The following is a 26,399-nucleotide window of genomic DNA, read 5'->3' on the forward strand; positions in this document are numbered from 1 at the left end:
CCTCCAAATAAAAACGATGCGTTGTCAATTAAACATGCGCACAAAGTTCAATTAAAGAAGATACATTTTAATTTAATTCGCAAAAGGCAAATCCAGTGCTTATAAAATAGATCCAGGTTGACATTTGAAAGTTACACAACAAGCAGAGAGGGCAAACAAGAGAAAAACATCGACGTGTGAAGACAATGAAGTGCACAAAACAAGTAATACTGATCACTGGAGAAATGTTTGGTGTGCAAATATATTAATATTCAGAATATATGCCTCTGATAGGGTAAATCAATCTGTTCAAACGGAAGATGTGCAGTAAACATTCTACATTCATATAGAGATTTACATACAAGTGTTGAAAACCTACGAATGAGAACCGCTGGAGGTTGGAAAATAAATATTTGTACCTCTGAGTACCATTCTGCTTTTTACTTCCATTGTATAAATATTATAAGACAACAGAAGGATGTGTTTTTAACTGGGAAGGCAAACTGGAAGGCAATATTTTTTCTCGCAGTACTCAAAGCGAACAGGACTGACTCACGGATGTAAAACCTTAACAACGTGCTTTACATTAAAAATAAGTATTCAACAGCAACAATAAATAACCTTCTTACAGTGCAAAACTACACAAACAGGGCTAGCTTTACGAAACTTCATTGGTCGGAGACTTTCAGAGACATTCACTCAATATCATCTGATGTGGTTGAGTAGCAGGATGAAAAGCCCCTCCGTCATTGATTTACAAAGTAAAATATTGATAAATGTATCAATGCATTTCAACGGCATCCAGCGACACGACATCATCGGAGAGTTAACTTCCAAGTCAGTGCCTGTAATTATGAGAAGCCAGTACAGGGTTAATGATGGACAAACCGGTGTTTGAAGGCCTTGTCAATTAAAAAAAAAAACCAACACAGATGACACGTGCTGAACACTCAGAAAAGTGGACTTAATTTGAATTTTTAACTCCACATGCCCCAAAGAAAACGAAGGAAGGTCTGTAAAACTGTAAAACTATGCGACCGCCATAAAAGCTACAATTACCCTCTCGTTCATCACTTCAGGAGGTAAGTCAATGACTGTAAAAAGGTGAAGAAATCCTTTCAGGGTAGTAACCTCACTCAGATTGAACAGAGCAGAGACCTCTTGGACTCTGGCGGCGTCCTGCGAGGCTGCATAGCTGGTGAAGGACAGTTTCCGAGGCATCACGTGGTCACAGTCTGTGTTTGTGGACTATGTCTGAGCCAGCTGAAGCTCCTCCAGTCCGTGTTTGCCCATGTGATATCTGGCCAGATCTTTCCTGGTTACCAGTCCGATCACCTGAACGGTCACACAAAAACAAGTATGTCGGCGTCACGTTTCGCCGGCATCCACGTGACCGGCTGACGGAAACACACTTACCCTGTTCTCGTCGTCGACGACCACCAGGTGCCGGAGTCCCAGGGCTCTGAACAGCTTAAACACACGAGGCAGAGACGTGTCCTGTACGACAGAACGCCAAGTTCACCGACTTGACACTCGACGTCAACAATCATTGTGGGAGTTTTGTGTAAAAAATAAAACCCTGGGACAGGGTCCTTCACCTGTGGTACGGTGTAAGGCGTCGGGTTCATGAACTCCCGCAGGTCCATCATGCACTCTCTCTCGTCCTGAGACACGTGGATGCTCTGGATCGGGGGGAAGCGGGGGTAGGCGTCCCTGAAGTCTTTCAGCTGGAGCTTCCTATGAGTCAGACGCGAGCGGGCCAACTCCACAAACACCTGCCAGGAGCGAGAGGATCACAGCGACAAGACTCTGTTGGAGTTAAGCGCCACAACGTGCTCCAAGAAATCCCTCCCGGGGAGCGGTCGCGTCACTGGTGCTACCTTGTGCTTAAGTAGAACGATGAGCTGAGACCGGAGGATGAGGCCGCAGAGCTTTGCTGGCTGTGAAATAGAGAGAAATAAATGAAGAGAAAAAAAAAACAAAAAAACCTAACCTGTTGATAGTTTTATCCGTGTGCGATATATCCAAGGTGAATATTTTAATGGTGCACCTACATTGTTGCCCTCATCGTTTTCTGGAACCTGCTCGACAACGGGGAAGCCATTGTGATTGGTCGACGTGTTGCTAAGGATGTCCACGATGGTTCCAACTTTCTCCAGTCGGCTCAAACAGGTGACTGGAGAACTCATCACCTCTCTGGATTTGTGGAAGGGCGAGTAGAAAAGAAGCGGCGCCGGGAAAGAAAGTCCGGAAAATGAGGGGGGGGGGGGAGACCGCAGGGGAAAGAAGAAGGGAAGGGAAGAAAAGAAAAAAAGAAAAAAGGATCTCAGTTAGACGAGCCAGACGGATATGAATACTTGCTCTATTACACATGAGCTACAAGTCATAAGACTCAAATAAAAATGCTGCAGTCGTCAACAAGTCAGACAGGACCAACCTGGCAGTCAGCCAGTGGGAGGTGGCCGGAGCCTCCCAGTGCAGGAAGGGAACGCTCTGCAGCTTAATGTGGATGTCATAGAGACCCTGAAGGAAGAAGAGCAAGTAAAGAGATGGTTTGAATAATGTGACAAACGACAATTGAAATAAATACTTGTCAAAGGGACGAGATAAGGATTTCGTCCTTTTTATTGGAGCCTCACCACCTAAGGCAGGTAGGACATCCTGTATCGGGGAGGGTGTTGTGACATCATACGCATAAGTCATGGGCCCGGTTTCAGATGCCAAGCAACATCTGCATGGATCACTCTTGGCTGGATCACATAATGTGCAATACTTGCTGTTCTGTCACAGGATGTTATGATCCCTTATTGTTTACACTTTTTAATATTACCACTCTCATAACGTTTCCATTCCAGTCATACATTCCTCTTTGGGAAACGCACTCAAATTAAGTGGGAGTTGTACTAAAACATTCATTCATGTTCAGAGTGCATGATGAGATAACCCAAATCTACTTGAAGTCATATGTGGTGACATGTGTGAATCAGACAGAACAAATATGTTTATGAAACTCATTTTGGGTTGACACACTTCAGATTAGTCAATCTCCTTGTGCGTAAAGTGAAGCAACATTTCAGACGCAGTATGGGTCGTTCAAACATCAGCGAAAACGAGTGCGTCGCTGTCCCTTCACCCACCTCTTGGAAGTAGTCTCCGACTATTTTGGCGGTCATGAGGACGAGCATGATGGGAAGGCCATACGTCACATTTCCCGTCGCCTCCACCAGGATGACAGTCAAACTGAGGGTCATTCTCACGATGCCACCTATTATGAGCACATTGTTTTCACTCAACACATTATAAGGCAAAAGTAAAAACGGATTTATATTCATCTTCCTCTCTCACAAGGGTTGCCACAGCAAGTCATTGCAACCGGGATTTGTAGCTGCATCTCCCACATTTAACTCACTATAAACCAAATAATCCTATAGTGACAAGCATGGAGAAATAAAATGCATGTAGATTAAATTAATGGTCAGATAATGAAGTGGAAGGTCAGGGGGACTCACCTAACTGAGCTGCAGCTCCAATCAAAGCATATTTACCAGGATCCGCCCAGATCTGACAAAACACACAAAGTACAGTCAAATAACAGGATTTCTGTCATGAATCATTTGTGTTTTTAATTCATTCAGAATGTCTGAACCAGATCAGATTGATTTAGTTGAATGTGAAAGAAGTTAGAAAAATCTAAAATATTTTAGAGCGCAGTATTTAATGTCATCGAACAACAATGTGAGAACAGATCTAAAGTTTTGTAAATGGAGTGAACACAAGCTGATCTAAGAAGCTCATTCTATTTTTTTTTGCATCGATCGAGCATTAATTGATTATATGTTGTGGAGTCAAGCTGATTCAATGGGCTCTTTTCCACACACCGAGCCATTAGAAGAGATGGAGGCGAGCAGGATTCCGCAGAGCCGGCCCCAGGCTGCACCGATGAGGAGGGACGGGATGAAGACTCCGGCGGACACCGAGAGGCCGTAGGTCCAACACGCCAGGAAGAAATACGTCAGAGTGAACAAACCCAGTGTCAGAGGATTGTATGACCCTTTAAAACAAAGAGGGAGAAGAAAAAAAAAAAAAAAAAACTAAAGGGAGCTATTTTTTGTTTGATCACTGTAATCGCGCTCGTAAAATTGCAGGTTCTCTTCATTGAGGCAATTAGTGAGGTCGTCATCCATAAACGGTGTCAGGTTCGTGTTACCTGGCTGATTGTGGAAGAGACTCCGAACACTTCGCTCAGGAGTGTTGAAGAAGGCCGTGGCCATGGAGTTATACTCCCCATCCGCACAGAACAGCTACAAAAGCAAACAGAGTGACGAATAAGAGTGGCACAATGAGAGAAATACGCAGAGATTTATCTTTCCTGATCGTGAAGTGATTTATTCAAACCTTGACCCGTTTGTGACTAAAATAAATACAATGACCAAAACTGTTAAACTTGGTTTTTTTTCCTATTCATTATAACTCCTCAACTATTTAGAGGCCTGTTTGAGATGTAATATTCAAGAAATTATTCTTACATCTCATTTGTCAATTCAGACACCATTGGAAGTAAATGATTAAAATAAAAACATATATTAATTCTGTAGCCGGAAAGCTGTCATTACCTTGTAAACTTCTGTTGCTCTGAAGCTACTATACAACCCACTGGGGCTTATTGCTCATATTTAAAACTGTTTTATTGAAATTAGCTTGAGTAACTAATAATGTTAGCGCCGTTGCATACAGAAATGCACACTGACCCACTTTGACGACACATGTGAAGCAAATATTCAGTGAGATACAGCAAAAAAGACTGTAAACAACCAACAAAACATTTGTCAAAATATCTGTGTGCAAGAAGAGCAAAGTCGTGAAACGAGTAAACGAAAGCACTGTGGACAGTTATTTGGCCAGGAGCACAAAATATCTCCCCTTCTCCTCCAGACCACATGTCATTTCAAAAAAAACAACAACTGTGCACTCATAATCATGTGTGATGGACAAGAAAAGAAAAAAAATTCAGTCGAAAATGTCAAGAAAGGGTTGAATCAATCAGTGCTTAAGTCGTTGCAATCGTAGTTATGAAAAGCCAGACGATACAACCGTTCATCTTCTACACCTCTAATCCTCGTTCACCATAAATGTTCAACCTGTTTCTTTCTTTATTTCTTTATTTTTATGTTGCTAAGCCTTGAGGCAAAGTTGTTGACATGATGTCACTGCTGGGAAAGCTGCGAGGGAAAAAAAAAAAACTGTGCCGGTAAAGCTTAAGAGGAAATGAATAAACTACTGCTGAAGAACAAGCAGCATGTCGATTCAGTATATGAAATATATCCGCATTTTGGTCAAACCGGCCGAGTTACACACGACCCAACACATTTCTGATCCTGTTAGAGATTCGGACTGTTTAACAGCTGATGAATTCCACAGAAGCCAGAGGGAGGTGTGTGTGTGTTTACCTGCAGTGGGTATTCTTCAGTGTGTTCAGGCCCCAGAGGCTGACAGTCGTTGGAGAAGTAGATCATGGTGAACGACACCGTCGCCGTTACGGCGGCAACCAACATGGCCTCCATCACTTGCAAACACGGACGGTGCACATATCTGAAAAAGCAACAAACACACACGAGCACATAACATTAAGGCTTGACCTTTCCAAGCACCAACACCTGTTTTAACGGTGAATCAACAATCGAGTTCAAAACAACCAGAGCGCTGAAATAACAGTTGAGAGGAAAACAATGCTCCTCTACCTGATCTGCCATTGTGTGTCCGTGGGCCATCTCTCAAATAAATGTCAAGTGGAATTACTGAAATGAAGTATGAAACACATCCAGACTTCCTGAAACTGAAGGTATTTTTAGAAGCACGTCTGCTGGAGCAGGTAAATACTAAAGATACTTATTTCTAGTGACAAATAAAACTCAATGTTACAGCAAATAGTCTTGAAATCAAATTCCCAGATAGTCTAGTGTTTGTTTTTTTTCCTTGACACTGGCACATTACATAATCCAGAGAACATGTTTTAAGATTATAAAGGGAACGACCTTATTGGAGCCTTTTTGTAGATATCAACTAATACTTGATAAACTTAATACAAGCTTAAATGTCTGAGAAAATAAAGATTTACACAATGTATTGCTCTCATTTTCAGTTTTTAATTAAAAAAACAAAACAAAAGCTAACACAGAAGACATTAGATATTTCTATCCTCAAGCTTAAAGTTCTCACAGTATATGGAGCCCTCTGCAGCTTCAAAGCCACACCTACACACTTTATGCTAGAGGCTAAGGCTAAGTTTCCCATCATGCCTCGAGGAAATTATTTCTCAGCATCCTATTCATAGTTAACCTTGACGACACATGGCAGGAGTGCTGGGTTGGAGTTAAGGACTTATTCAAGGATGCACTGTGACAGGAGGCGACAGTCCACCTCCGATCCTATGTCCACTTCTCTTACCTCCAAGCCCAAACTGCCCATGATCACGTTCTTATTAGTCATTCAGTCAGTTTATACTACAACTGAAGAAACAAGCTGAACTTTGCTCCTCCTGCTATCGGTATTGTCGAATGAAAAGTCCCTTTTAAAATCAAATTGGAAATGAAAGCAAAAAACAAAGCATATGCACATCATCCAGCTCCAGATCAGTAAGAATAAAGTATCTCATTGGGCATTCTGCTCCCCAGTGATTGTACCCGCTTGTGCACTGTGCCTGTTATTACACACTTCAATCACATGATACGTGAGAAGCTGTTTTAAGTGCCACCGTGAACATTTCCTTATCTGCTGCTCCACCCCACCCCTGGGGTTGGGAGCCAACAGCTCAACGCTTTGTGTTTGCAATGGGTTGTTGTTTTTGGCAAACTCCACATTCAAAGCCGCTGTGATTGTGTCAAATGGACTTTTGTATTTCTAAAGTCTTACCTGATCCTGAAGATGGTTAGCCAATAGTTGAGCACATTAAATAGAGCTCCTAACAATCCACCTGCACAAAGAAGGAATGAAGGCAGCAAAATGAAGATTATACAGAATATTATTTTTTTTAAAAACAACATGTATTTTATATACCGAGTCAAATAAAATGGTACCTATAGCTCCCATAGCAATGAACAAAGGAATCTCATATAGATTATAGGTCACCATCTGGGGAAAAAAAGGGGAAAAGTATGTCATACTTTACAGTCACTGAATACCAGACACAGAAAAGTCATCAAATGTACAGAATAGAAGCATTTCTCACATCACCCTCAAAGCGTCCAAAATTGATGAGACCTGGATTGGAAAGTTCTCCTGGATTTTTGTGATAGATGCTGAGGAAGAAGTTCAGAGTGAAGGTGGAGATCATGGAGGCAAAGAACTGCAGAAAAAGAGGGAAAGAAAGAAAGTAGATTCTTGTCATCAACGTCAGTATTCCTGATCTAATTCACTCAAACTCATTCCATCATAGTCATTAGTTCGCCGATGATGGCGATCTAAATGAGAGCGGCGTGACTTACAATCCTCCAGGTCAACATCTGGTTCCAGAAGGAGGCGCCCTCCTCCAGAGAGAACAGAACGCCGCCTGTCAACCAAAAGAAGGAAATCTAGTCATGAACCAGGGGCAGAAACCAAATAAATCACCTGACCTGCTGGAGACCCGTCGGCTGATTTTAAACGGATCCAAAGTGGACAGATTTACTGAGAGCGAGTCATCCTCCTCACAGCACCGCGAGTTGTTCATGTGCAGCAGGATTCAAACATTGAGATTTGACATATTTGTCGTTGTGTATTTCACACGTGTAAGGACCAAGATTGCATCGCCGCTTGAAGTGCATAAGCAGTAATAATAAATACAGTGCTCTGCAGAAGCGACTGCCAGATAACAAGCAAATATGTGGGTGCAGGAATGCATCTACAGGGAATGTGTATGGTATGTACAGTATAAATAATTACAATATATAAAGTGGTGCACAATTACAGGATTAATAGAAGATTACATATCATGTGCAAGTCGTGGCCTTGATTAGGGAAACAAGCCTATAACTTTAGGCTCGATTGCTTTCCAGTGTTTTTCATGAGTGCGACAGACATAATTGCTCTGCTCTACAACATTCAATAAAGAAGTGCGTCCCCTTTACTCTGGGCGTGCAGCCATGCATTTGTGTCCTGTATCAGACCTCAACTGCCAACACAGCTCAAGCAGATTCATAAAAAAGCACATTGCATGTTGTGATTTGCTTTCACACTTGTGTTTTGTTTTTTTTGTTTGTTTTCGTACCAACAGGTGCTCCAAAAGCTGCAGAAACTCCAGCAGCCGCTCCAGCAGAAACAAAGTCTCTTTTTTCCGTGTCCCTCCTGAAATATTCAAAGATCTACAAGACACATATGTTTTCAATTGTTAATAAAAATCCTCTAACATATTCCAAAACAAACATTATGATGAGATCGTCAATACATAGCTAGATCATTAACTTGGTGTCGTCGTAATGAAGTTGTAATATGCATTATAAAGACAACAGCATTTAAAAAATGAAACAATAGTTTAAAAATCTAAATGTGTCGAATTGCCATCAAATAAAATCAAAGGACAGTTCAGTCCAGTCAAGGATCTATTGTTCTTATTTTGCCACGTTATTGAGAAATGAACTCCACACTGACCTTGAAGTCTCTCTTTAAAGATGTGCTCCTGCCCTGAGAAACTCCTGCAGCTACAACGGCACCCGAATGGATCATGGGACCTTCCTGAGTGGTTGTGAATAATCGCCATGTCAAAATGTGCAAAAACATCAGAACTTAATCAATTCAGTATTTAAAAAAAAATCTATAATAATAAATGTCTACCTTTCCGACCGCGAGGCCACCAACCACCGAGCAAATGACACCACACACTTTCACCACCAGGGTCTGTTTCGGGGGGGGAAATATTTTCAAAAAGTAAAGCAAATGAAGTTGAAGCACTTTGATCAGTGACTGTGTATTGTCTGTGCCTGTACCTTGAGTCGTACCACCCTGGGAATCTTCACACCGTTCAGGTAGCATTTTATCTGAGGAATACCGCTTCCTGCTGCAATTGGCTGAAGGAGACAGAGAAAAATAAGGCATATGTGGCATGAGAGTGAAATCAGAGAGAAGACGAAAAGTGGGAAACTGGTGTGAATAGAATTTATCACTAAACTAATTTTTGTTTGTGGAATTACCGACAAACCCACGCAAGTTCTTATGAGGTTACTCTGTGGCTCAAAAGAGAAAAAACCTTTACAAAAAAGCAGTATTTTACATTGACAAAAACACCCGAGTAACTGTGTGTTGTTGTCGCATTATTTAATTAAATTTTGGTGTTACTGGTTTAGTACTGATGACTTTCAAAGTTTGCATCAATTTCACTTGAACACAATCAAACACGCCAAAGCGAAAGAAAACAAACGGAATTAGGTTTAAAACTAGGTCAAGATACTAAAGACGAGGTCAAAATATGTGTGGTTTTTGTATTACCTCAAAAAACGCCACTATGATGGATCCCAGCATGACAATAGCCGCGTTGAGAACGGCCCACAGAATGAGAGAGATGGACAGTCCTCCTGCTTCGGTAAACTTTTCGATATCTGTGACGCTTCAGAGTTAAGGTGGTTCTCCTCCAAGACCAAGGCTGAAAACTCTCCGTGAGATGCCTAAAATAGCTAAATTAATAGATTTAGACCCGAGTTACACACTAACCATGATACAGCATTATTTTTAACATTAGCCGATAAGGAGTCTGATTCTTGTGCCAAGATTCCTCCCTAATCCTCCAAAGTCTTACATAAATAACCATGAATATAATCAAAGTCATTCTGCTAGATTTGGCATGAGTGAGGGTCGCAGTGTGACCGCAAGACGACAAACATAACGTCCACTTCCAGGGCGAAGAGGGGACAAACTTCATGTTCAGGTTTTGAATATAAGTTGAAGGCTTCGTTCACATGGTTTTTGAGTGAAAATGGTCAAACTTTACATGACAATAGCACAACTACGTCCAAAAGTACTGCCGTGTAAGCAGCAAAAGATGAAGAAAAACAGTTAAAAGGAGTTTTAGTGTTTACGTAGGGTTGTTCTCTGGATGCAAGAGGAGATAAAAAAAATGTTTAAAAAAACTTCTAGAGATTTTTGGGCATGTGATTGTTATCACAAAGTTGCTGTCAGTGCCTGATGCTTTTCTGTCATGAGGAATTATGCAATTTCCAGTCAATTGTCGTCATGGGAACAGGGCCTGAGTCCTACGTCACCACATACTCCTAAAGAAATGGAGTGAAACGTGCACACCGGGGTTTGTGTGGTGCACGTCAACCAGTCACGTACAATCATATACAGTTACCGGATTATTGCCAGTTAGATTGTAATGGTAATGTAAGCGGGCTCAAGCAAACAGCGAACAATGATAATGTTCTTATATTTCAGCATTTTACTATATCATTATTTGGTTGTTTTTTTAATGCAATGAGCGCACTGATGACAAGTATCTGCTGTCTGTGAGGAAATATCTGCAACATGACAACAAAACTAGCTTTAATTCTTGATCTTAAGTCTTTATATACCTGCAGCCATTACGCCATGTATGTATTTCACCTGGTGTAGTTTTATTTTTTCTTTAGAAAACACCTGCATTCAAATAGAAGTAACAGACGCATCTGCACTTGTTTACTCACAACTTTAAGGCAGATAAACAACAAGAGAAGAATAATATGGATTAATAAAAGAACTAATGTGTGCGTTGTTGTTAGTAATGAAAATAATGTGTTTGTGCAGTGAACAAAAGCTGCATTATCTTAGCGAAAATGTAGACTTTTCATGATTTGCATGTAAAACTCACAGGTTGTATTGAACATTAAGGATACTTTCTTTAACCACTTGGTATTTGATCCCCGCCAGCTGCTCCACCGCAATGTCGATAAAACAGGCGATGAGGCCGGTCAGAAAGCCAATCAGACCGCAGACCACCCAGCGACTGATCTCCAGACAGCGGAAGCTCTAAAAAGACACGATGGAAGGTAAAGTGCGGGGGACAAAAGATTAAGGAAAAGTCTAAATTGATTGGATAAACATAAGTGGAGCGTTGGTAGCTTGATAAAAGTCAGTTTGGTATGAAGGAATACAGGATAGTTTCAGGTGTCAACTGACCATAGGACTCATCCTCCTTTCCTCTTCAAGAAACAGCTGATTCTCGATGTTATCGTAGTCCAAACTCTGGAATGAAAGCACACTTGATAATTCATGGAAACACTTCAATCAGTTAAAAAAAAAAAATAAAAATAAGGATCATGATGGATAATAAAAATGTGATTTGACTTTAGGTTAATTCTTGTGGGAAACCTTCAGTCAACTCAAAATTGTCTAGTTTTAGCAAATCTCTTGTCGTCAGAGCTTTCGTTTTTAAAAAAAATGTCATGGGAGTAAAATCCGGGATTTGCAGGATCATCCGAGTGGTTTTTACCTCATATTTAAGTGACAGCAGCTTCTCATTGTGCGGGATCTCTTTGGGCCGCCCCCGTAGAGAGTCCTGGACAGACAAACACACGTCAACAGAGGTCACAACAGCAAGGAGCTTAAAGCCACTATCGACACACAACGGTTTCACTTTGACAAACGCGGAACAGACGGCTTTGACAGACTTTACCTCACTGACAACCTGGTGCAACACAATGAGGCAGACGGACGACAAACTGTAAGAAAAGGCTGCCGCGTTTCCTTCACAGCTTTTAGCACAAACATCTTCCCGCACCAATCACAGCCATTAAAAACGGTGGCGGGTTTTTCTTATCTCAGATTTTAAACAGTCGAAGCAAACGCTGTTCCATGCGAGTCGTACGTACAGATACAAGCCGGCTGCAACCACATCCAGTGTGCTACAGCTCACACCCACATGCAGTGTTAAGTGGACATCCACCACACGTCTCTACAATATACATGCACACACAAACACACACACACAATGCACACTGGAAACTAGAACGATTAAGCAAGTCACATGCAAGGAGTCACATCCCCATCAGACAGTGAAAACAAAACTATATAAATGGTTTATTTATGTAATACCTTAACGTGCTATGCAACCTAGAGTGAGACAGTCCTGAACAGACTATAATGTGAAGCCTTTGTTTCTGTTCCTGCATTACTAATCTCATTAGAAATGGTGAATTTAACCATTTGCCGTGATGAAATTTGGGTTTTGACTCATTTCGAGCCAATAAAATCTATTCAACAGGATTTGAGATCATTTCATACGATGCATTTCTTCGCCTTCACATTAACTTTGTTGCTCTATTCATATTTTAAATAGATTCCCATTTGTAATTCATCATGATGGAAACCATCAGACAGTTTGCCCAACACATGCTTTTTTTGCACACTTGGTGAGTCAAACATGAGTTGGTCCATTTTAGTCCTCGAGCAGCTCACTTCTGTATCAGCTTTCCCAGATTAGTAATCTGGGAGGAGCAGCAAAGAAGTGGACCTTCAAGTTCATCTGAGCCTGCGTCACCAAATAACCAAGTCTTACAACTTCTTGGATATTTAAACTGAGATTTTAACCGTGGAACTATGGGAAAGTGGGGTGATATTAATCTAGTCTAAGGAGCGAATAAAGTGACGACTTGATCTACCAGAGCGACAGACATCAAGATAATGAGGCAACCGCTGAAACTTTACCTCGTCTGATGTCCTCTCCTCCTCCAAATCCACCGTGCTGAGTCTGCCTATCTGAAATAAACTGCCTTCTCCAGACAGCTGCAGACATCACAGATAGCAATAGATATATATGTGGCGATTTGGATCAATTTCCAAGCTGATGAGTTCAGGGCAAAACAGGTTTCCATCCATGTAAATGTGAGGCGTCTCGAGTGATGAGCATTTCTTTCATCGCTTGTGTATTTCAGGCAGTGATAGTTCCCTTTAATGGTATTTGATATAATACAATGATATAATATCATGATACAATACAGCTTTTGGAAGAACATTAGTTGCTTTACTTTTTCGCCAGCCTTCATGATTCATGAAGACTGTACACAACCAAAATATACAGGTAATAATAGAAACATCACAGATAAAGTCTTGCATCCATCACTTTGACACAGACAATAATTACATACAGTAAAAATACATACATACATACACACACGCACAATAAGCCACTTAAATGCTTTAGAAGTCAAGTGGAGCTCATTTACTTCCCCTTAGGTAAAAGTTTATTCTTGGGAAATGCTGTACTGGGGAAAAAAGGAAGTTGTATTTCCCAGTGTTTCTATATTTAGGAATAGTTGGTTTTTAGTTTAAATGTCAAGCAGAACTACATACACTTGCTTCATTCTGTTTAGTTTTCAATATATGAGATGACATACAAGGCTATGTGAGGTTGACTGTCCATAGGAGTGAATGTGAGGAACTCTCTCCAGTATTCAAATGTTTCAACCCCTTTCAATCTCAGCTGTCACTTATATCGATGATATACTCTGATTGATAGTGGGAATCTACTTGTAATTCGTTACTTTTCTAGACATCTGAATCCAACCACTTGCATCACGTACACGTAGTTGATTAACACAAATTGGATTGTTGTTTTCACGAAACAAGCTTGTAAGCTGCACCTCAGCCCAAACTGCAAACAAGCCACAACACGTCAAAACACGCCCCATATGAACGCTGCACGTGCTTCAGTATATTAGAACTCGTTACGAGCATTCCTAACTCATGCAGCGGATAGTACAGTAATCGTATTGTGACTAAAACACACAGCATCCCCTTGCAGGAGTACACGGCTGTGGGGCTCCGTTAGCCCCCGGTGCTAGCTCTACCTGTCTGGAGAGCCTCGGCTGCTCGGAGCCGTTCAGCAGCGGCGTTGCCTCCCCGGCCGCCCCGGACTCGTCCGGCCGACTGGACCACGAAACCTTCTTGGTTATGTTGGACATGGTGGGTCCCAGGAAGCTCACCGCCCTGACTGCATGAATGGCTAAATGTTATTCTTCCTCAACTCTCCATAACCTGTCACGTAACTCGTGATGCTTTGGAAGGGTCGCGTGGAGGGACAAAAACAAGTGTGCGACGCAATGGCTGCTGGGAGATGTAGTTTATGCGGACGGGCGATAGATAGATAGATAGATAGACAGATAGATAGATAGATAGATAGATAGATAGATAGATAGATAGATAGATAGATAGATAGATAGATCTACCTTAAAGGGCAAGGCAAATTTATTTATATAGCACTTGTACATTTTATATATGGAAATAAATCAAAACAAATTGATTAAGTAAAGGAAAAAATTGAGATAAAATCAAGTAAAAACCATATTAAGATAAAGGTAATAATAAAATATTACCTTATACCGTATAGATGGATGCCTCAAGAACTTCACAGAACTTTAGTGAATGTCAACATTCAGACACAGTGCTCTAAACACTCGCATGCAACCTGCTCTACAGTTCCATGGATCTCCTTTATGTCCTCCATTCCTAGCACCACTCCCCTGGGCACACCTCTGCCGTTGGCCACCCCTTCCACCTCTGAAGCACTCAGTACCCGGTTCCAGACCCTGAAGCCAGCTATTTGTCCAGCAAAACCCTCTGTGGGGTCGAATCCCCCACCAACAGAGTCCTGCTCCTGTCCAAGCACTACAGATCCTCCTCCAGGAATCTCCCAGCCTTTCCTGAAGTTAGAACCCGAGGAGATGAGGTAGCGATCGCTGTAGTGCCAGAAACGACCCTGGATGGACGACCACACCACACACAGGTGGTGCCAGCGAGCATCCATAAATGAGGCCACAGGAAGACGACGATAAACTGGGTCTCCAATGACAAAGTCCAATGAGGGTGAGGAAAATCCAGAGGGTGGAGAGTAGGAGTAGTATGGGTGGGAAGACAGAGGAAATGGCGTGGAGAGGGTTGAAGATCTGCGTCCATAGAGGACAAGCTGGTTGTCATTGTCATCTGTAGCATAGGAAAGCAGTGTGCCGACATGTGCAGACTCCACCCGGAGCCACAGGCACAGAGAAAGTTCAGGGAGGTTCGGGAGACCCACAGAGAAGGTGACATAATTCTCTGCTGACGCTGAAGGGAACAGCAGCATGGAGTCCACATTACAAACTGCACAAAGAAGGAGAGAGAAGTTTTCTGTCACTCTAATGCAACCATGATGATGCAACATTTTCAATGCAATATACTGTATAATGTGAGGCACCTTAGTCATCACTGTAGCTAAGCAAAGTTACATTTACTTACTGACTGCGTCCTTCCTGGGCAGTGGCTGATCGGGGATCTTGTGCCTCACAGGAATTTGCAGGAAATCCCGGATTACTGAGGACTCCACGTTTGTATCGCTTTCACTTTCATGTCCTTCATCTCTCCCATGAGGGTGAATGTTTGGACTGTGTGTACCACCCAGCCTCATCCTATCCTGCAGCTTTTTTTTAGGTTTAGGATGGGATGAATGATGTGACAGCGGCTGCATCAATGAGGGGTGCTCATGATCTGGTAAATGGGTTTGTCTCTGAAGGTATGAAGGAGACTGAACTTGGATATGCGCTTGTTTATTTGGATAGAGCCTTGTCTGAACTGGAAAATCAGGGTGAGATTCTGGTTCTGGATGCTGGACATGGGGCTTTAAGTGAGAATTGGACTGAAGTTTTGTCTTGACGTCAGGCTGGTTTGTTGCATGTAACTGATGGGACTTAGCTTTTAAATACGTATCAGATTGACCAACACTTTCTGATCTTGGCTGGATGTGTCGATCTGACATACCTCCTCTATCCATCCTCCTTCTTTGTGAGTCATAGTATTTCTGTGCAGTAATGTGGGAGCTGGTAGGCCCTCCACCGTCAACCTTTCCAGTCCCTTGAAGGACTTTACTGAGCTGTCCTTCGAGCTGAGATACACGCAGGGCCTGTTTTTTCATGGATTCCTGCAGCCCCTTTAATCCAAGGAGCAGCTCATCTTGCTGGGTTTGTAGCACAACCAGCCTCTCCTCTTGACTCTGAAGCTCCAAGGTAAAGTTTGAGAAGTCCAGACCAGGATTTGGCATCAGTTTCTGGGTGTGCTGACACTTTTCTCTTAACTTCCTCTCCATCAATGCCAATCGAGCATCCATCCGCTTATTCCTCTTCTCAAGCTTCCTACTCCAATCTCTGAAATTTGAGAAAAATGTTGAAAATGTACTGTCATATTTTTCCATTTCAAAACCTGTTAAAAACATACAATATCCATCTACCATCAAATAGGCTTGGGGTAAAATCGTATTAGTTCTTAGATGCTTGCATATACTCATCTGGCATGTTGTTACATATTTTTCCATAAACTGTTTTGACCAATTTAATAACTATTTGTTCAACCTAAGATCTTCTGAAAGGTTTTAGTTTGTTCACTCAGCAGATAATGTATAATCATAATAATCATATAATCACTCTTGATATTGCAGTTTACTGAGGCATTGGACAGGACATCATATAACATTGAGGTTTTTCTAATGTTTTGGCCAATACATTTCTTCCCAAGAAATATGAGAAAAATACATGTTTATACCAATTTGGTCCAATTTATTCACTTAATTCTACATTAAACTCCTTTTGTCTCCTTTTTTGTCTTTGTCTTCGAGAATTACTTTTCCATCCACATCCAACCCATGTACATGGACGTGTTTTGGTTCTTTCAGCCCACACACACACATATGTATACGTGTAATAAGCAGTCATCGTTGCACAGGTCACACCTGAGAGCATCTATGTCCTGTGCTGTACTTCGCTTGAGTTGCTCAAGGTCCCGTGACGTGTGATGGGAATGGTTGTTCAAGGACTGTACGCGACTCTTCTGCCCCTGTGAGGAGGTTCTGTCTTGGTTCAGGGCCAACGTGTCCAAACGGGCCTGAGCGGAAGCCTTGAACTGATGAAACTAACAGAGATGGAAGAAATGCATTTTATGAGTCTTTTAGCAGCAGTTTGGAAGCAGCTTTGAACAATAAGAAAATACTGGGAATCATGAGAAGAACACACACAACAAGTCGGTGTTGTCCAATTAATCAGGTTTTACTTCCTTTAACACGTTCAAATTGCGTGATAAATACAACACCTTTACTTCTATGTGTGCTGGGGCATTAAATGAGCAAAATGTATCTTTTCTTTAGTTTTCCACCATTCAGCTTCTTATTAAATATATTGAATATTTATGCAATATGTTTGATATTGAGCTTTTTATTGTTGTCACAAATATATGGTTGTATACAAAATGATTGTCAATTATTTTCAGATTAGATGTCATGCAAATACTAGGTCTCATACAATACTGTCATTGTTGGCAATAGCTTTATATGTGCATTGCATTATGCATCAACAGCATTATATATATAAGCATTAGCACAGTCTCATGTGTTTATATATCCATGTATTTCAAGAACAGCTAACATCAAGTTTATAGAGTATCTTTCTCTGTGTAACTAATTCAGCATATTTTAAGCATCTGAGTAAAGAGATACAATAGTGAAAGTTGCTTTTTAAAGTAGTTACTCCATATTTTCAGAAATTGCTATTTACTAACTTGTCCTCACGAGTGCTGCATGTTATGACATACTTTAATGGCTTATGATGAAAATTCAGTTATAAACGTAATTGAAAAACCCTTTTGAAAAACAAAAAGTAAAATCAGAGGTTAAATAATCTTTGTAGAAATCCATGCATTAGATAATGATGTTCTAGCTGACCTGCACCACCGCAACAGCAACTACTAATGGTAGAACTCGTACATACATGATGTAAATGCACACACGCTTGCACCTGCAGGTTAACTTCAAACTGACCTGTTCGTTAAGTCGTCTGAGTTTCAAAGACATCGGGTCAGCCGGCTGCACCTTTGTGGACTGAAGCTGCAGCAGAAGCATGTGAAGCAGGACTTGGGGCCAGCAGCTGGTAGTGAAGCTGCCCATGGTGCAGCTGAGCAGGAATGTTATCAACTGTGATGCTGGGTCTCTGTCGACAAGTGTGGAGGTGAGAGAAATCATAGATCAGAAAGAGGCATATCTACAGAGGGCTGGCCTTCACAAACACACACACACACACACACACACGCACACACACACACACACACACACACACGCACACACACACACACACACACACACACACACACACACACACACACACACACACACACACACACACACACACACACACACACACACACACACAGAGTGAAGAAATGCACTCCCACGTACTGGAAGAAAAAACTCTTTCCACTTTCCACAACATCACCAGGGAGCTGAGAAGCTGAGAGGAAACACAAATTGATAAAGCAGGTTCTTAGTGCGTCAAAACAAATGAAAACTGTTCCCAACAAGTACAAAAGTTGGGTTTTTTCGCTGTAAAACTGCCTTGAGGTGAATGTGTTTTGACACTATGTACGTTAAATTGAATTGATTTGTTTTATTCAATAACTGTTTAAGCTGAAACAGATGCTCCTGTACCTATAAGTAATTATGGCACATTGATAGGTTGAAAAGTTTCACTGTAATACTCTGGCATTGTTTTTATCATGTTTTTAAGTCGCTGTTTACTGTGACTTTACTCACTGTTGCCCTGTTTTGTTTAGTTTTTTACTGTTGACCTTTTTTATTGTTTCATTATTACTTTTAACTGTGAAGCACTTTGGTCAACCTTAGCTGTTGTGTTAAATGTGCTATACAAATAAAGTTGGATTGGAAGCACATATGCATGAGGTTTCTTTGTAAAGCTTTCGAATATGTAGGTAATTGTATTTTGCTTAGGGTTGTAATGAAGTAGTTCAGCCCACGGATCTCATGATACTGAGGGAAATACTGCTGGTACATTTCTTCTTCCCCTGATTTATCTGGCAGGGTATCGGAATGATCTTCTTCTGCTTTCTCTGTATGACTGGTTTAGGAAATAATGACCACATGTACACTAGTGATGTTAAAAGCAGTGAACTGACTTGAATAATAGAGCTTGGCTGCCAAGTTATTTTCACTGATGACACCCATAAATGATTTTTGGGGTTTTGATTGTACTGCTTGTTAATTTCAAACAGAAACCTCACACAAGAGCAGGAGGGACAAATTCAAAGTGAAGAACAGATTTTAGTTTCACTTTTTATTCTAACCACCGGCTTTGTCATGTTCAGCTTCCTGTTATTCATTTTGTCATACTGGAAATCCAGCTACTGCACAACGTACTCAGGAACAGGACATAAACCCTTTAGACTTTGGCAGATTGACTTCTTCACATCAAGTTTAGTGATCATTTTTTAAATTTTCAATAATCTTTTCTTTCAGCAGAATGTACCGAGTCCCAGATCTTGAAGGATAAAACAAATACGTGAAGCTGCTGTTTTTCACCACATTGCTGTGAACATGGATGAAGAGACGCCACTGCTGAACAGAAGACGAACATCATCTTGCTCCAAGGTTTGTAAGAGTTTACAAATTATGTCTTATACTAATGTGGTCATTCAGTCTGTGATTGTTTGATTTAATATGGTACAAACTTAAACACTCCATATCTTTTGTTATTATTTAGTTTGTAATGAAGATGAGGCACAGTTTGTGAAGACGGGAGACTGTTGTTTTGACTGTCTGGCTCAGTGATGGGACATTAACTGTTCATTATGTACATCAATGACATATGTCAAGTGTCTGAACTAGTAAAATGTGCATTATTTTCTGATGACACAAATAGCTTATGTACTGGTGAGGAGTTGCACCAACTTTTGAAATTAATCACTTCAGAAGTAAAGAAAATTAAATTATGATTTGACAAAAATTAATCATCATTAAACCTGTGTAAAACAAAAATAAAGATATTTGGTAAATGTAAAGCATTAAATCGGCGGAATGTACAGATAGAAGGTGTAGCTATAGACGGATGGATCAAAACTGGTGGATCAAAACTGGAGTAATTATTGACAACGTTTGTTGGAAAACTCATACAACACATGCAACTTTGTTACCAAAAAAATCAGTATATTACCGAAAAGAGCAAAAAGAATTGTTCACAGGGTCAGTTTTCGGGAGCAGACGAACTCATCATTTCTACATCTGCTGGTGTTTAAAACCATTCAAATAATGTACAAAGCAAAGAATAACTTATCGCCCGCGAAAATATCCAGAAAATGTCCAATAATTATCCAGAATTTTCCTCCACAACTGTAAACATGAACAAATGTCTCTGATAAATTAGCACTGAATCAAAAACTCATCTCATCTTTTGTTCCCTCTGTATGTGGATCTTGTGGATTTGAACCGCTGTGCACCCACTCTGACCTCAGATCAATAACTCCAAGTTGTTCCTGGCCGTGTTCTCGGCTGTCCTGGGGAACTTCAGCTTCGGTTACTCGCTGGTCTACTCGTCTCCTGTCCTGCCTCAGTTCACTGGTCCTGATGCGGAGCCCCGGCTCAGGATGGACAACGTGCAGGCGGCCTGGTTTGGATCCATCTATTCTCTGGGTGCTGCAGCCGGCGGGCTGGGGTCCATGCTGCTCAATGACCTGACTGGAAGGAAACTCAGCATCATGATGTCGGCCGTCCCCTCAACCTTTGGGTGAGTATGAAAACAAGTCAAGTCTGCTGTGTTTAAAGTGTCCCGCATACCAGCAAATTATCCTATTTGAGCACAACAGAACCAACATTTTTCTTTCACTGCATCATGATGAATGGATCTATAACTTCAACAGGTCATATTTGAACTTCAGTGAACAAACATTTTGACACAGAAACAACATTGCGCCTTTTTGTTCAATTCTGTTTTATTTGAGCTGTACCAATTGCAACAAAGCCATTTTAAGGAGCTTTTACAGAGAAAAACACAAACCAAATGAACAAATATTAAGAAATGTTTATGGATTCACTCTCAGAGGTGATGACTTTTCTGCTATTAGGGAGAGAATGACAGAGATGGGAGCAGCAAACGAATGTCAGGGATTCAGAAGAAAGGTGTAGGAAGACAGCACAGACTATAGGAAAGAGAGAACATGCTAGTGATGTGAAAATGATCTCAGAAGACCTGAATCAGCCAAAACTGTAAACTGACTCAAATAGAAACTAAAAGTAAGCATTTGTTGATAGAATACTGAACTATACAGTACCGCATACCACTGGTACCACAAGATGGTAACTGGCAGTTCTATTTTCATTTCACGTGATGACGTGTTCTGATTAAACGTCCAGTTAAGGGCTTCATAAGTTAAAAGAAGAAACAAATTGCTCATGATGATGATGATGCCAATTTTGATCCATATACTGTATGTATGTATGTATGTTTGTCAAGATTAAGTAAAGCATTTTCTTCCACATAGAAGAGATGAATGGAAACTAATGAAATATACATTTTGTTTACTGGCACATAACTAGATGTAGTGATAAAATTAACCATTGCTGATAAGCAACATCATAGTAAAATCCTATATATTTCTGTGAGTATTTCTGTTTTGTGTGTGTCCAATATAAGCCCATTATCAGCATTTATATAATGATTTAAAATCAAAGACTTGACTCAATTGACAAACATGAATTCTAAAAGCAAACTTTGTGTTTCTCAAAATTAGAGACCCATAATACTGAGTTAAATTGATGTGTGGATGTGGGTGTGTGTCTCAGGTACATGCTGATGGGAGGAGCTGTGGACTTGTGGATGCTCCATGTTGGTCGGTTCCTCACTGGCGTTGCCGGAGGAATAACTGCAGCATCTATTCCTGTAGGTTACCACTGATTCAGATTTCTGAACCCTTTTTACCTGCACTGGGATTGGTGAATGTCAGATATAACAATTCTTTTTGAAAACTAATCTATGAAGTTATTAGATAGAAAAGAAAAAAAATCCTGAAACTGAGTTCAGGAGGAGCCTGAAATTGATTGTTTCCACAATTTCATTATTTTGAGCTTGACCGAACGTTTATGACTATAAGTGAGGCAGTAAACAGAGAGCTTTGCTTTACACCTCAGCTTCCTCTTCGCCACAACAGTGAGAGAACCAGGGACTCAGGATTGGAGATGGTTCACTGTTTTGCACTCTTGAGCTGTTCTAGCGCCTGCTGGACGACCTCGTGTGATGGGCAAAAACTTTATCAGCAAAAAAGCAGAGACACCAACCTCTGATGGCCCGGAAAGACACCCCTGTCAACTTAATGTTTCAATATTAACATTATTATGCAGACAGCATACGTTCCTGTGACTACATGTATGTCTTGTGTGTGTTCCTGGTACAGGTTTACATCTCTGAGATCTCCCATGGCGGGGTGAGGGGAGCTCTTGGCTCCTGCCCACAGATCACAGCTGTGTTTGGCTCACTGGCACTTTACACTCTCGGTAGGAACTCCCTAACATTGATGCACGGATGTCTGAACTCAAAGATCCTGCCTAGTTTATCCACATGTATTTGTACGTGCTTTTGTTAATTACTGCAGAAGTCGTAAGTTGTGTGTGATGTATGTTCTCTGTGATGTATGTTCACTGCCTGGCTTGTATGTATTTATTTATTTATTTATTTTTGCTTTATTGCTCAGCATGTCTTGTGTCCCACAGCTTTGGGAGTATCGTGGCGGTGGCTGGCAATTGCCGGTGGAATTATCCCTCTTCTGATGGTTGTGCTGCTGGCGTTTATGCCCTCCTCCCCCAGAAGGCTCCTCTCCCTGGGCCAGCTGAAGAAGGCTGAGCAGGCCCTCCGCTGGCTCAGGGGAAGTAGTTTCAACATTCACGGCGAGCTCAGTGCAATACAGGTACAAGACAAGCCGCTTATTCATAATCATTTGTCTGCATCGGCAATGAATCCAGAGGTCATTTTTGCAACGTGCTATTTTACCATGTCATTGTTTTCAATTGCAGCACAGCATCGACACACAGACTAAAATAACCTGGTCGCAGCTGGCTACACCCATGTACTACCGGCCAATCCTCATCTCTGTGGGGATGCGATTTTTGCAGCAAATGACAGGAATAACACCCGTTTTGGTCTACCTGGAGTCCATCTTTGCCGAGAGTCAAGTCTCTGTGCAGCCGAGGTGCCACATCATATTATATTTCTCACAAACTATTTGGGTTTTTTTTTTTCTGGTGGTTGCATAGTGCTTGAGATAAAGGTGAAAACATTAAATCTGTGAGGTCTGCTCACGTCAAATCCTGACCCACCCATGCTTTTTCTCTGTCAGGTTTGACGCTGCCATTGTGGGCGGAGTCCGCCTCGTCTCTGTGGCTGTGGCGGCCTGTTTGATGGACAAAGCGGGGCGCAAAGCCCTGCTGTACACTTCTAGCATGCTGATGTTCCTGTCCACTCTGACTCTGACCTTGACGTTTCACAACCCAGCTTGTCCACCAGGCCCCGTCCCTCCAAACATCACGACTTTGGACTCTGGCCTTCAAAGTGACCTTGGAAGCACTTTAGTGGGCAGCCATCCAACAGCAGCAGGCCTCATTCCTCTCATCAGCACTATTGTTTTCATATTCGGTGAGTTGTTAAAGCTTCTCATTGAATAACCATGAGTTTTTGATCATGTTTCTACCTACAGTGGGGGTGTAGCTCTAAAAAGAAAGATTCAGTATTCTGCCAGCCATTATAACTAACACAATGTGTTGAAACATGTAAAATTGACAAAAATCCCAAATTGACCTTATATTGTGATGTGTCCCAAAATTTATATCATTCCCATATGCGAGACAGACACAGCTCCCACGCCACAGTCAAACAGGAAACCTCATGTGACTGCCACCTTCTGGCACAATGGACAGTTTAACGTCACATCCTGTATTTAATGATTCTACTGCACAAAGTTCGAGTATCATTGTTGATCCATTTGAAATGCAAAAACCCCCCCCAAAAAACCACAACTTTTTAGCTGATATATTTAAAAATAGTCATATGAATCCACCTTTATGTGGACACTGCATAGCTCAGTGATTGTAATATTGTTATTTTACCTAATAACTTTAAATCAAATCAGGTGGCCTCACTGAGGAGGAAAGGTGCTTCAACTAAAGATTCATTTTCAGCATATATTTTAGTGCTTGAGCAATCGCAACGGACTTTTAACATGATACCTCACATTGACCCATTATAATGTGCACACTCACAAACCATTGTCATCATCAGCAATGTTGCACACATCAAGAAAGCTATGATACATGGACAGGATGAGATGGAGGATGGAATATTTAACCTTGGAACTGCCTGATTAAGGGTTAAAGGTGACTATAACTGACCCAAACAGACTAATTAAAGTTAGTCAATAAAATGTACTATGAAATAAATGATCACTATGTCACACCTACTGCCAAGAAAAACAGTGTGAAATAGCAGTCTAGTTATACTGGTCGAATTAGACTGATGGATATTGCTCAATTCATTTTGTTCATGTGTAGAACAATAGAAGTCAATGTAAAAGACGTACAACCTCCTTGACTCGCCATGACTGTGCCCTAACAAAACATCCCTCGTAACATTTTGTACTTGCCAAATGCATCATCCACTTTAATTGGGGTGTTTCACCCTCTTTGTTGTCTCCTAGGATACGCCATGGGATGGGGCCCGATCACATGGTTGCTCATGTCCGAGGTGTTGCCACTGGTTGCCAGGGGCGTGGCTTCAGGCCTGTGCGTCACCGTCAGCTGGTTGACAGCCTTTGCGCTCACGCAGGCCTTCACGCACCTCCTGCACGGCTACCTGTACGTGGCCTACCTGTGCTTCACCGTGGTGTGCGTCCTCTGCCTGCTCTTCAACGCTGTTTGCGTCCCGGAGACTCGTGGCCGCTCACTGGAGGAGATTGAGAACTTTTTCAGGACAGGACAGTTCACCATCAACCGCGATCAATCCAGAGCACAGTCTGGCTGAGGTCAAGCAGTGATGGAAAAATAAACTGTACAAATTGTTGTGAAATATTCTACTGACACACATTGACATAATAATAACGGTATATATCCTATTTGGTCAAGAAGCAGGTCTTTTTGGACCTTCATTACATGTCAGAGTCAAATAGCTTTCCAGTTGATCAATAGTTCTCCCAATAAGAGACATGCTTCTGTATTGTTCACATGTACTCCCATTGTTATGAAATGAGTCTTTATCAGAGTTAAATGTTCGTGCCAGGCATTTTTTTTAAATGTCTCGCTGCTACAACACACTGGATTAAACTGTCTGTGTCATTATCAAGCTATGACTCATTCATATAAATGAGATGTGGAGACGGGGAAGACATCTAAAACACGCGGGGCACGGTTACAATCGATGCCTGACTGACATACTGTATGTTTTCCATTGAGGCACGTTTTATTCGCTTACTCAACAAAACGTATTCGGAAAAATCCGGAAAGTTTTGTGTTTGCGGCACAGTGCGAGTCGGTGTAACCAGACAATATTTACAGAGGGTTCGGACATAGGGAAAGCATGTGACCGTCATGGTCGATGCACGCAGCTGAAACTAACGCAACAATGACTGAAACAGAACAAACAGGGGTTTAAACTAACCAAGTAAGGGACCATTGTGACGCCTGAAAAATAAATCACTTGTTTTCATATTGATGTGATTTTACAGGAACACACCACACACCCTGTTGTGTATTCACCTCACTACCTACTTTATAAACGCTTCATACCGTATAAACATGCATTCCATATGTTTCATTCATGTTCTTGTTGTATATTTAGAGTATGTTTTTGTGTTAAATACTTCAAGGAAATATCATTATGATATGGTTGTCACAGAAGGTTGATGAATATATATATAATCTCCACATACCCATTTGGATGATAATTCAGAAGTACTTTTAGCACCGGGAGTACCGTTGTAAGCAAAGCTCATATATTGATGTCTCCTGTACACAGAAGTAAACAGAATGATAACAATGAGTAAATGTAGAAAAATAATGCAAAAAAAAAAGATTGCTGATCATGTGAGTGAGCAGGTAGCGAGAAAGAAAACGGGTTCATCATCTTCACTGAGTATGAAAGAGAGGACAGGAAGTAATGACAGCAGGATTGACGTGGCTTAGCCAGCCAGGTCACATGCCACCATGAGCTGCTCCCGGCTGCACATCGGTGTCGTGGTTCGCACAATCGCCTCATGGCAGGAGTGCCACTTGTGTTAGAGTTTTTCTCCTGTGCATAGCTTTTCTCCTGGTACTCTTCTTTCTTTGTCTCTCCGTGAGAATCACTCACAATGTTAATCTATTTTATTTATTGATTCATTGATTTATTTTAACTTGAGTCCAGGCTAGTAAGTGTTGGTCCCCAGATATATCCAGATCATTTAAATACTGATCTTCTTAACTTTACATCAGCAATTATGTTTGATTTTTTTTTTTTCTCGATTCAGTTTTATAGTCATTCTTACCATCTAAACCCCTAATTAAATATATAGTTGCCTGGTCTATATGTAGATATAATCAATTAAAACATAAAATTGAATTGAATGGTGTATTTTACAAAAAGAGACGGGGCGAGGGGGTTGTT

At 41.2% G+C, this 26,399-nt stretch overlaps 3 protein-coding genes across 5 annotated transcripts; 1 reads left to right on the top strand and 2 right to left on the bottom strand.

Moving 5' to 3' along the window:
- clcn7 (chloride channel 7) lies at window positions 1-13,951 on the bottom strand. 3 transcript variants are annotated; one of them, XM_080511448.1, is made up of 25 exons: window positions 13,767-13,951; window positions 12,625-12,702; window positions 11,411-11,476; window positions 11,098-11,163; window positions 10,815-10,947; window positions 9,436-9,545; window positions 8,937-9,017; window positions 8,785-8,847; window positions 8,602-8,685; window positions 8,222-8,315; window positions 7,461-7,525; window positions 7,205-7,321; window positions 7,053-7,107; window positions 6,889-6,949; window positions 5,427-5,568; window positions 4,187-4,280; window positions 3,858-4,030; window positions 3,489-3,540; window positions 3,117-3,244; window positions 2,417-2,502; window positions 2,034-2,175; window positions 1,860-1,919; window positions 1,578-1,754; window positions 1,396-1,476; window positions 1-1,314 (listed from the first exon to the last, which is right to left on the bottom strand). In XM_080511448.1, exons 1-25 carry the CDS (start codon window positions 13,878-13,880, stop codon window positions 1,228-1,230), a joined length of 2,409 nt encoding a protein of 802 aa, XP_080367574.1. In that variant the 5' UTR covers window positions 13,881-13,951; the 3' UTR covers window positions 1-1,227. The 3 variants fall into 3 exon arrangements, with proteins under 3 accessions (XP_080367574.1, XP_080367572.1, XP_080367573.1); XM_080511446.1 differs by lacking the exon at window positions 12,625-12,702; XM_080511447.1 differs by lacking the exon at window positions 13,767-13,951 and having other exon boundaries at window positions 12,625-12,672.
- Window positions 13,952-14,300: 349 nt separating this feature from the next.
- On the bottom strand, window positions 14,301-17,878 carry ptx4 (pentraxin 4, long; the record flags this gene model as incomplete). The annotated part of the gene is made up of 5 exons (XM_080511916.1): window positions 14,301-15,054; window positions 15,190-15,264; window positions 15,709-16,091; window positions 16,673-16,851; window positions 17,753-17,878. 5 exons carry the CDS (start codon window positions 17,876-17,878, stop codon window positions 14,351-14,353), a joined length of 1,467 nt encoding a protein of 488 aa, XP_080368042.1. The 3' UTR covers window positions 14,301-14,350.
- A 1,371-nt stretch (window positions 17,879-19,249) lies between these two features.
- slc2a6 (solute carrier family 2 member 6) lies at window positions 19,250-24,782 on the top strand (the record flags this gene model as incomplete). The annotated part of the gene is made up of 8 exons (XM_080511917.1): window positions 19,250-19,372; window positions 20,233-20,504; window positions 21,560-21,656; window positions 22,168-22,267; window positions 22,484-22,677; window positions 22,784-22,959; window positions 23,107-23,402; window positions 24,460-24,782. The coding sequence occupies exons 1-8, from the start codon at window positions 19,319-19,321 to the stop codon at window positions 24,780-24,782; spliced, it is 1,512 nt and encodes a 503-aa protein (XP_080368043.1). The 5' UTR covers window positions 19,250-19,318.
- Between the last annotated feature and the right edge of the window lie 1,617 nt (window positions 24,783-26,399).

The sequence above is a fragment of the Blennius ocellaris genome (assembly GCF_963422515.1).
Source record: "Blennius ocellaris genome assembly, chromosome: 16".
Classification (NCBI taxonomy): Eukaryota; Metazoa; Chordata; class Actinopteri; order Blenniiformes; family Blenniidae; genus Blennius; species Blennius ocellaris.